Below are 12175 nucleotides of genomic sequence, written 5' to 3' on the forward strand. Positions count from 1 at the left end.
CTGAGAGTGTCTTAGTTTTGCGTGCTCGTTCCACATCATTCAATGGTCGGTGACAATTATATGATGTAGTCCTCGCCCCCTAGACTGCAAATGGAATATTTATGCAAAACATCCATTCGCAGCCAATGCGGGCGAATTCGGCGTGCGAGAGGGGCGGGCGGCCGCGGGGACAGCATTAAATTCACACGCACCGCTGCGAACTTTGCAGCATTGCATGTGGATCAGAATAACCTCCATTGGCATAGTGTGCACCACTGATTCGTCCTCAGCATTGTGCTCTTTCCTCTCACAGGCCCTTGTTAAATTACCAGCGCACATTTCGCAATGTGAAGAGGTCTTGAGGTTCTTTGAAGCTCGTCCCGAGGATCTGGATCCCCCGAAAGAGTGAGTGGACATTGTGACATTTTGAATATTTTAAACCCCACGGCTGTGGCAGTTTGGGAGCGTTAGTTGCCAGGGCAGTGTGAGAGTACTTCTAGTTGTTGGATATGGGTGGTAGCCAATAGTGTACCTGGTTACTGTTACTACAGGTGGGGTTAGTTATTATAGTGAGTGTTCAGGCAGGGTTTTTTGATTATTTGCTCTTTCTTCCCCTCCCTCCACTCATCCATTATCCTGTGTTGGCTTTTTTTGGGCGGGAAAAGTACGTCAGTCCAGCAGCCATCTTGCTGCACAGAATTAGATGTACCCCCTGGTACTTGTGTAGTTTCACGGCACCACTTCCCAGCGGATCGCATGCAAATCACATGCGAAATTTGCATACGATTCGATCTGCGATGCGATTTAGCATCCCCCCACTATCCACGTCAGCCCGAAGTGTGGTGAGCAGACGCAGTACGTGTCCTCCCGACCTGTTCTTACCCCCACTATCCACGTCGGCGTGGAGTTGATTTTATAAAGTGTGGTGAGCGTAGGGAGCCACCGAGCCCGAAGTGTGGCGAGCGCAGCGATCCACAAGAGGGGACACGGAAAACGAGCCCGAAGAGTGGCAAGGGGACGCGGAATACACGTCAAGTAATCCATGTTCCCTTGCGGGGCTCGCTGTGCTTCGGCCTCAGTGGCTCACTGCACTCGGCACACTTTATAAAATCACCACGCTTCGGGCTGATATGGATAGTGGGGATGTGCTAAATCGCATCGCGGATCAAATCGCATGCAGTATTTGTATACGATTTGCATACGATACGATCCGCTGGGAAGTGGCGCTGTGAAACTACACAAGTACCGTACCCCCTATAGTACACTGAGTTCTGTGATTTTACTCTTTTGTGGGGTACGCAGCCACATCTCGCTGAGCGCCACATATGGTTGTTCGTGTTTTTAATTTTTAGATATGAATGTATTATGTTAATATGGTTGAACGTCACTACAAAGGCTTCCAGCTGACATCTGGTGCTTGGGCGTTTATATATGATTTTCTGAAATGTGAACCGTTGTGACACCAAAGTCTGCTGTCCCGAAATATGTGCTGTACCTCAAGATAATCCCTTTGTCCTTGTCGACTCCTGATGTCCTACCAAAACACTGAGAGAACAAAGGCCCAAGAGCAACCATTTATCACGTCGTGGCTATAATTTGTGTCTTGTGTGATTGGTAACCACGTACAGACTTTATTATAGTTTAGCCTTAAATGTGGACAGTATACAGTACTCTGAGGCATTCACCGGATCACGTTACTAATAATGTGCTGCTTGCAGTGACTCAGCCCCGTCTGCTACAGTAATAGAGGCAGTTGATTTGTCTCTGAATTATTTCTTAGATGTCTGAAATCTGGGTTTATTTGAAAGCTTTAAGCCATTTCCTTTTGCTGTACTTCCAACGGTCTCTTATTACCATATGGCTGGCTGACTCAACTGCTACAGTCAGGGTTCCCTCGAAGGTATACTTGCTGGTGATGGAAGAGTTAACCTTTGTAGAATGTTGGAGAAGACTTCTGGAAATGACACGTTCCCTGCTTTACTCTTTGTTTACCAGTGTGGGTAGTTTGGGGGTCCTATTCTCTACATGTGAATACATCGCTGCTTAACACAAAGTTAGGTCTCGTCCTGTAATTATTTGTATCGCTGTCAGAAGTGTTAGCAGTCATTAAGCATACAATCGCTCCTGTCACCACTGATGGAACGCAGGAAACTCTCAGAGTTTATCGCATGCAAAATAGGAAAGGGCAAATAGGTTTCTTCTATCACTGGAGTGCAGCACTGGGGGGGGGTGGGGGGTAATTTAGTAGAAAGACAATGCGACAAAGTGCTACCTGTGCTGAGAACCGGGGTGGGGGGTTATTTAGTAGAAAGACAATGCGACAAAGTGCTACCTGTGCTGAGTACCGGGGTGGGGGTGGGAGGTAATTTAGTAGAAAGACAATGTGACAAAGTGCCACCTGTGTTGAGCACCGTGCAGAATAATTCATAGTAGAGTACAAGAGCTCATTCCATTTGCAAGCTGCACTGGTCTAGTACTATGTATCCAACTAATCCAGGCATGTCCTGGATTAGCACCAGCATATATCTCTCTACTTATCACAAAATATCTCCCATCTCGACCACACCGCTCTGTACAAGATTTGCGTCTCTCTTCTGCACGGATCACCAGCTCCCACTCACTGTTACAGGACTTTCATCGGGCTGCTCCCATCCTATGGAATGCCCTTCCACGCACAATAAGACTCTCCACTAGCCTCCAAACTTTCAAGTGTTCCCTGAAAACTCACCTCTTCAGGCAAGCCTATCATATTTAAGTTCTACACGCATAACCCTCTGAGGCACTTATGTATTATATAGCTTCCCTTCTGGACTTGTAACTTGGTAGGACCGCTATGCTATTACTGGTGCCTGTCCTTGTGTTTCCCTCCTATATCCCTATAGATTGTAAGCTTGCAGCAGGGCCCTCCTACCTCCAAGTCTGTCTGTTGTTACCCAGTTTGTTTTATCACTGTCTACTATTGTAAAGCGCAACGGAATCTGCTGCGCTATATAAGAAACTGCAAATAAATAAATAAATGTCCAAACTATGGCCCTCCAGCTGTTGTGAAACTTCATATCCCAGCATGCTTTGCTAAGTTTTAGCATTCCCTAATAGTAAAACTGTGGCAAGGCAGGATAGGACTTGTAGTTTCACAACAGCCGGAGGGCCATAGTTTGGACATGCCTGAGCTCATTGATTGGGTGCTGTGCTACAGCCAATCGTGATCATCTGTCAAATTGTCTGACCGGATAGGGGATGCTATTTTTGAAAGACATTTCTGACCTTATTTAAAATGATAAAGGTCACAAGGGTGTTTTATCAATTCTCTTTATAGTCTCACTATATTTGACATAGTTATAAGTAGAGATCACAGAACAAATAGTAAAATCATTTTTTAAAAGTTTTTTTTTGGGGGGGGGGGGGTGATGTGTCTTAGTTATGCCACATGGCAAATGGTATGCTCCATGAAATTAAACTGAGCCATTTTGGCACGACTGCAGCAATAGTGTATGTGCCCAACTCTACACTATTGTACGTTTACTGCACGTCCAAATCTGACAACATAAATATCCTGTATTTTGTGATGATGCCGCCAGTCATTTCTGGATTTTTTTCTGTTCAGCGTTCAGCGTACTGCGACTGTCGGGAAGATGAAAGGCTCAGGCTTGTCTAACCTGGATCAATTATTCTAAACTGTAACAAAGTTAAACTTTATTGTGCCCAGGGGGGTAGTAATCAGTCAGTTGTTGCAGCAGTAACTTGACTTTAATTAGAAACCTATTACCTTTACCATGCAAATTTCGTCTACTGCTGCCGTTCATGATGGATATGCAGGTAATTCATCTTCTATTCAATATCCTGTCCTTTCTTTCAGTCTGATAGCTCTCATGCCCAGCAGAGGTCTGGTGTCAGGTGAAACGTGTAGATTTAATCATTCTTATGAGAAACCTACAGTAACCTACATTACTGGTAGCTTTTTATTCCACATCTTCTTGCACCTCCAATACGTATAAAGCCCGAGTTGGACAGATTTTTTTTAACACATAAACGGGGGCATTTGCATAGAACACAAGCGGTACGGCTGAGTCCGGAGTAAGGGAAGGGAATCGAGTTTCTAATGGATCTTTTGAACCCAGCATGAGGCTAGGGCAAATGCCAATCCGATGGGTGACCGTTGTAGCATTTAGCATGGATGAGTGCACAATAAGATGTGGTTCCCAGCCGATGAGACGACCGATGTAACGATACATTGGTTATTCATACACAATGAGCGATATTATGTTCACGGGCGTACTCAGAAAGCATGCCGCCAGCCGCCTTGTTGTGCAGAACATCAGATGTGACAACCTCTATGTAAGCAGGCGGGAACGTGCAATCACAGATACACATTGTCGGACGACAACATATCGTCTGATGTGTACTCAGCCTTAGCCCTAGGATTCTTATATTAGCATAAGGCTTCATTGGCTGCATGCAACTACAGCCACTGTGTGATTCCGGTATATATTGGCATATTGAATGCAGTGCAGTTGCAGCACAATGAAGGGGCCTGATGCTGATAGCATTACAGGAGGCCAGCCATGTGCTAATGAGTGAAACTGACCTATCATAGGAAACTGTGCGATGCTGCCTAACACGGGCACTAATAGAGAGGGGACGAGGAGGCAATATGGCTGGAGGAGAGAAGGGCCCATTCCTTCCCTGGAGCGGTCCTCTTGCTGTTACCACTGGAGATCTTCTGAAAACCTTTATATATTCTGAAAACCTGGAGCCACCCTGCCTGTTCCTTCATGCACACTGGCTAGAACGCAGTTCATAGTGGAGGCAGTACACATGTTTAGTATTGAATGTTGTTGCAGAGCAAACTAGGGCATCTTTCTATTATGGAAGCAGAAAATACCCAGGATCTCCGGTGGATAGGGGAGAGAGTTGGTCAGCTGTATTGTGGTTTTACTCTCGTTCTCCATGTCACCAGTTGCTGACCTTCCCCGTCCTGTAACTCGATTGATCACAGTTGAACATAATGCTCATAACCAGTGTCATCCGAAGACCTACCGCACTACTACCTATGTACCCTATTGCTGGAGGATTGGGGGCTCCTGAGAAACATTGCAGTAATGTGCCCCAATATTTCTTCTGTCAGTTCTGTCTACCCCTGGCAGCCAGCCCTCATGGTCACATTGGGTGCTGGACGGCTCCCCGACAGTCGGGATTCCGACAGTCATTACTCCGACGTCGGAATCCCGACTGCACCCTCGTGGGGGTCCACGACCCCCATAGAGGGAGACTCGTCACCGTGCCCACAGCGTGGTGAGCGCAGCGAGCCCGCAAGGGGCTTCATTGCACTCCCCCTGCTGTGCAGTCGGGATTCCGACGTCTGAGTAATGAGTCGGAATCCCGACTGTCGGTCAATTATACCACACCTGTCACATCTTCCCCCACTTGCAGTTTTCCTTCCCTGATTGATGTGTGCCATAGAAGGGCTCAGAGCTGGCTGACATCAGTGGTTGTTGGATAGATTAAATTGCTTGTGTGCTGGGTCATTACCCTGGCATAATGTGAATAAGGGGTACTACTGCATGGCAAAAAGTGGAAAAGGGGCAGTACTGTATGACATAATGTGAATAAGAGACACTGCTGTGTGGCATAATATGAATTGACCTAACATTAATTGGGCACTACTGTGAAAGATGGGCACAAATGTGTGGTTTAATGTGAATATCTATCTATCGGCTCCTTTTCCGCACCCTCAGAAATCCCAAAGAGGAGCAGCAAAAATTGGGTAAGTTTTTTTTAATATCTACAGTATGTTACTGTAGTCTGCAGTATTTTGCCAACTATAGTAAGACATGAGATTGGTTTCCTAGTTCAACAAAAAGCATAATACACCCATGTTTATAAGCACCGTGATTCCGTCATACCCTACTTAATAGGCCTGATGCAGAGATGGGTGCATTTCATGCAACAACAAAAAAGCACAGGTGAAAAATGTCTCCAAATAAAGAGATGTATTTCCTTTGCTATGCTGGGCTGTTAGGGAACCACTGCATCTTCTTGTGCACAAATTGGGTAATGGGGCATTACTATTTTGCTGTCAAGTCACATCTCTATGCTTTTATAACTCCTGGCATTAATCAGGCACACATAATTCTCTTCAAGAAAGGTTTGGCTCAGCATGCAAAAGGAGTTTGTAACTCCCATGTCCTTGTAGCACAGAGAACAGCTTTTACCGGGAGAGCTGACCTTTGCAATTTAGGCTCATCCAAAATGTGCACCTCAGCTGCATCACTACTGCGTTACACGTAACAATGCATGGGGTAGAAATTGGTGCTGGCATTGTATACAACTGCTCTGTGCATTCAGACGCTAACCCGTGACTTTATACCAACTTTATTGTGACAAATCTACTAACCTTGTACCTAGTACACTGTAAGCAACTGTGTGTATGGCTGCGATGGAAATAAGGTGATGAAGTACAAAAGCTCAGGGGTGAAATGTATTAGGGTGAGAGAATAAGAAAGTGAGAGATTTGGTACAAAATCTCCAGGTTTTTTTTTTTTAAATCTGCAATCATTTACACTGCAAAATCAAACAGGTTTTGCAGTGTAAATGATTGCCGCTTTAAAAAAACCCTGGAGATTTCTTACCAAATCTCTCACTTTCTGATTTTCGCACCCTATTACATTTCACCCCAGGAATCTCTCGCCTTGGTCAAACGTCTAAAGGGGTGTACACACGGGGTGATTCTTCTAAGCGATTTTGACTACATCTTCAAAATAGTTTAAAAATATAGTGAGATCGCTTAGAAAATGCCCCTAAAACACTATGAGCCGGGATTTAAGACCCGTGTTGACCGTCTCAAAGCACAGAAAAACCCAGTTTTTTCAGCACATTCCTGGGTGGTGTGAATAGGGGTCAGGCTGTACCCGGCAAAATGACCCGGCACTCAAAAATGCCAGGTAATTGCCAGTTGGCTGGTGTAAAAGGGGTATTAGCGATATAGTGAGATGGCTTAGAAAATGCGCTAAAATCGCCCTGTGTGTGTGGCCCTATAAGATAGCATTGCTCAAAATAGATGTGTGCAGACTCCCAGTATGTTCTCAAATAGCCTGAGATAATGGAACCTCCATCTGGACAGAATACAGAGAGATAAGGTGATGAATCATTTGATAGATAAAACCAACTGCCTCCTTGACATGAAGATCTATTGTTGACTTAAAGCAGAACATTGTTCATTTCTCACATCAGCTGTCTTGTAAGAGTCGCCCAGGATCAGAGATGCTTATAGTCGCTCTCCACGCTCACTTCTCGCTGACTTATCAGTCTGTCAGACTTTGCTTTCATTGATATTTCACAGACAACCATAAACTTGCTTTCATGTCCCCAATAATTCCTTTACATGTTGTGGTCTTCCCAAGGATCGCTGCTCTCCCAGTGGAAGCATGCGTGGGAAACTAATGGCAGATCAGGACTGTCCAATGGGTGTCCCATCCTCCCAGTCTGTTCTACCTGTCTATGATATTGGATTTTCTATAACATTAGAGATCAGATTATTTAACAACATACTAGAGGGCGACCCCATCCCCCCGGAAGCTTCAGAAGCAGACATAGTGGTAATTCCAAAACCAGACAGAGACCCGACCAGGTGTGCGAACTACAGACCCATCTCGCTACTTAACGTAGACCTTAAAATCTATGCAAAGATCCTAGCAAATCGGTTAGCCCCAATACTCCCTCTCCTGATCCACCCAGATCAGGTAGGATTCATTCTCGGACGTCAGGCGTCAGATAATACAAGGAGAGTGATCGATCTTATTCACGCAATCCAGAAGCAAAAAAACTCCTCCTTGGTTCTGGCGCTAGATGCGGAGAAGGCCTTCGACCGCATCTCTTGGCCTTTTGCCTTCGCGGTCCTGGAGAAAATGGGGTTTACCGGAGCCTTCCTAGATGGAATCAAGGCTCTCTATCAAACACCTTCAGCTCGGGTCTTTGTCAATGGAGCCATGTCCGAACGTTTTGGAATTGCCAATGGCACCCGTCAAGGATGCCCCCTCTCCCCACTGATTTTTGCACTAGTTATGGAGCCCCTAGCGGTTAGAATTAGGGATAACTCCTCTATTCACGGTATCCGTATCGGCCCCAACGAACACAAAATTGCACTTTATGCCGACGATGTATTACTCACTCTAGCCAACCCGTCAACTTCTATCCCCGCCCTCCTCTCTGAAATCCACACCTACTCCCAACACTCAGGCTACAAGATAAATGTGGAGAAGACAGAGGTGCTTGACTTTCACATCCCAGGCCCCCTCAAATCCGAGTTACAAAGCCTGCTTCCATGTAACTGGAACAGGAAAAAGATTAAATACCTCGGGATATATCTCACGCACCACCATCACCAACTCTTTCAAGCTAACTTTCCGCGACTATTAGACGCCATTAAAAACGACTTAACCCAGTGGTCCATATATTTCATTTCTTGGATTGGAAAGATAAACTCTATTAAGATGAATGTCCTCCCACGTCTCCTCTATCTATTTCAAACCCTTCCTATCTACATCCCCCAATACGTATTTAAATCCCTACAACACCAAAGCTTACAATATATTTGGGACAAAAAACGCCCCAGAGTAAGACTCAAATTACTTCAACGCTCCACCACTCGGGGAGGGTTGGGGATCCCAGACTTCAAGAAATATTACCAAGCCGCTCAGCTTTCACAGATGGTCCAATGGTGCAACCCATGGGGGGCAAGCAAAGTATGGGTAGCCATTGAAACAGCGGAACTGGGACTATCCACGTTGTCCTCTCTGCTATGGATTTCCAAAGCTAATCGCCCACGCGCAATTCTGTCACAGCCAATAATTTCACATGCACTAACCACCTGGGACAGACTTAATAAAACCTATAGCTTAGCCCCCCCTCCGTCCCCTCTAATACCATTATTCCACAATCCAGAATTCCCCCCAGGGATGGGTAAATCCACTTTTACAAACTGGCTAAAAGACAAGATATACTATTTAAATGACATTTCAGACAAGTCCAGCTTTCCCCAATTCTCAGATGTCCGTGAGGGCACAACAATTCCGAACATAGACTTCTTCCGCTACTTACAAATTAGACACTTCCATTCAAAAACTGTGGCCATTATTACCTCCAGACCACTCTCCTCATTTGAGTATATTTGCTGGAAACGCACCACCTCCAGAGGTTTGATATCCGCAATTTACTCCCTTCTGGACCCCGGTTCCCCCTCTCCCCGAGCTCCACACGAACTCGCCTGGGAAAGAGACCTAAACCAATCCCTAGATGACGAAGACTGGGAAGAGATCCGCGATAACGCCGCCAAAAGTTCAATGTGCGTTCGGATCAAAGAAAACATATATAAACTCCTATTCCGCTGGTACTATGTGCCCTCACGACTGCATAAGATGTTCCCTGATTCTTCAGATAGATGCTGGAGAGGCTGCCCGCTAGAGGGTAGCTTCCTCCACATCTGGTGGACATGTCCGAGGCTAGCAATCATTTGGAAAGAGGTAGGAGCCCTACTCTCAAAAATGTTCGGTAAAGACGTCCCCTTAGATCCTAAATACTTTCTCCTCCCGCTAAACATCCCTACACTTTCAAGACATCAGAATAAGTTACTCCGACATGTCTCCTCAGCAATGACATGCCAAATAGCAGTAGACTGGAAAAACCCCAACCCGGCCCCATTCCAGGCGATACTTTCCCGTGTCTGGTACGTCTATAAAATGGAATATATGACGGCATTAATACGCAATTCATTAAAATCCTTCCATAAGGTTTGGTCACCATGGCTAGATTCTCAAGACTCTCCCCCCCCGTATGAGCTATAAACAAGATGGCCCGTCTCCCCCCCCTAATTCCCCCCTCCCTCCCCAACCCCCCACCCCACCCCCCGCCTCTTACTCTCCTTTCTTTCCTCTTCTGTCAGGGTCCCCCGACCCCTGTTATACCAAAAAGTTAAAAAGCACAATGATATAACAGAATCTCTTAGAAATCCGCATCATTTTATCATTCCATGTTTACAAAAGGTTCTCTGTTACTTCAACATGTCTCTATATGTGTTTTTCCCAATAAAGTGTGTTTAAAAAAAAAAAAAACATTAGAGATCAGAGCCTGCCAGCCCATGGCTCTCCACCTGTTACAGAAGCACAAGCCCCATCATGGCATTTGACATATCTAGTAGCTTTTTATTCTCTTTCGAAACTACTATAATAGCTGCCTGCCCTTAATCTGTTATTAAATGCTAATAGTAAATGGGGTAGAGCAGATTATTGGAGCACAGTGTGAGGGGGAACTGCTGTGTGTGTGTGTGTGTGTGTGTGTGAATTAACGCTATACTTCACAAGGTTACATTTTTTAAATCTATTTGTTAACAGTTTCTTATATAGCGCACACATATTCCGCAGCGCTTTACAGAGTATAGTTGAACATTCACATCCATCCCTGCCCCAGTGGAGTTTACAATCTATATTACCGACCACATGTACACGCACACACATTCATTCTACTTTTAATTTTGTTGGGCGCCAATTAACCTACCAGTATATATTTGGATTGTGGGAGGAAACCGGAGTACCCGGAGGAAACCCATGCAAGTACGGGGAGAATATACAAACTCCGCACAGTTAGGGCCGTGGTGGGAATCTAACCCATGACCTCATTGCTGTTCGGCCGCAATGCTAACCATTACACCGTTCGTGCTGCCCATTACTATCACCAAATGAGCGACTTGGTGGACAGCTTTCCATAGCGTCCTGCAATGGAAAACCGTCCACCCTCCGGGAAAATTGCTTGGACGGGCAAAAATTGCTCAGTGTGTATGCACTAAGAGATTTTTAGGCCATCGATTTTCCCTGTCATCGCTGTCCATACACGCTGAGAAAAATCGCCAAGTGTGTATGGACCGTTAGTCACAAAGTGATATGACTATGATGCATCAGCAGAATGTATTGATTCATTTGATTTTTGATGCTAGTATATTGTGTGCGACTGTGAACTAATTCTCTTACGTCACGTAAAAGTTTTTTTTTAAAAAGGCCGCCACAAAACTTCCCACAGGGCACAAAGTAGTCCTGAGATCCAGATTAGAGGAACCAACTAACATACTTTTTCCATAAAGAAGTTTGTTTATTTCTGTTACATGGAATGCTCGGCTCTTTTTTTGTATGTCCTTTATTGTTGTTAGACACTGTGTATGTGTTTGGTGATTTTTGCGGGGAGTGTGTCATATAATGCGAAAATAAGCCGGGACTGTTCTTCTGATGCAGAGTTGGGATAGCAGCATCTGGATCAGACCACTGTGTTCCCCGACAGCGAGGTCAGTGGGAGTGGGAGTACTGCAGGGGACAGAAGATAAAGACAGGCTTTCAGGCATCTTGTATTTTCCAGATGTGCCATTTGAATTTGGAGGTGGGGAGAGCTGCCAAACTGCATCGGGAAGAAGGTTCCTTTGTGATCACTCCTTACTTGTAGAATATGATCCTTTTCAAATCGGTGCCTTTAGGGTATTGGGGCAGGGTAAGAAAACAGTCAGCAAAAAATGTTTTTGTGCAGTAATTTTACATGTATAGCATGCCTTGGGTTCTTACCTCTCGGGCGTGCTTGTGACCTGCACATTTCATGTAGATTAGCTTAGAACACAAAGGATTTTCTTAACCCTTGTAAACTGTGTTTGCTTTAGCTAGTGCCAGACAAGCAGGAGTGCCGCAAGCCTTCTCGCATGCTGAGAAGGGTTCCGATGTGGATGAGCAAATCACAGGAAAATATGAATTACTAGGTATGCATTAGTTTCTGCCTGCATCATAAGCATCCAAGTCATATCCAGTGGGTGCCGGATGACTTCCCGATAGTCGGTATGCCGACTGCCGGGATCCCGATTGTCGGGCATTTAAACAGTTTGGATCCCGACTAACAAGGGCTATTCTTTCTCGTGGGGGTACACGACCCCCATAGCAGGAAATAGAAGCTCTGGTGAGTGCAATGAGCCAACAAGCCTGCAGTGTGGCGAGTGGATTCTTCGTGCTCGCCCCAGCGGTTGGGATTCTGATGTCTGTATACTTATTGTTGGAATCCCGACTGACAGGCTAGCATACCACACCCCTATCCAGTATAGTATATTCATAGGATAATACATAGAGCCTGATTCTGACACAAGGGTAAAGCGGATGGTTATTGCGGAGTTCACCAA

At 45.4% G+C, this 12175-nt stretch overlaps 1 protein-coding gene across 7 annotated transcripts in view; it reads left to right on the plus strand.

Moving 5' to 3' along the window:
• SH3PXD2A (SH3 and PX domains 2A) overlaps window positions 1–12175 on the plus strand; it is a 296381-nt gene that overhangs the window by 136815 nt on the left and 147391 nt on the right. For all 7 annotated transcript variants that reach the window (XM_083149276.1, XM_083149277.1, XM_083149279.1 and 4 more), the window contains exon 5: window positions 293–384. In XM_083149276.1, the coding sequence (XP_083005402.1) occupies window positions 293–384 (92 nt within the window). The remainder of the gene's footprint in view (window positions 1–292; window positions 385–12175) is intronic.

Source organism: Crinia signifera, chromosome 6 (genome assembly GCF_055691185.1).
Source record: "Crinia signifera chromosome 6, ASM5569118v1, whole genome shotgun sequence".
NCBI lineage: Eukaryota > Metazoa > Chordata > Amphibia > Anura > Myobatrachidae > Crinia > Crinia signifera.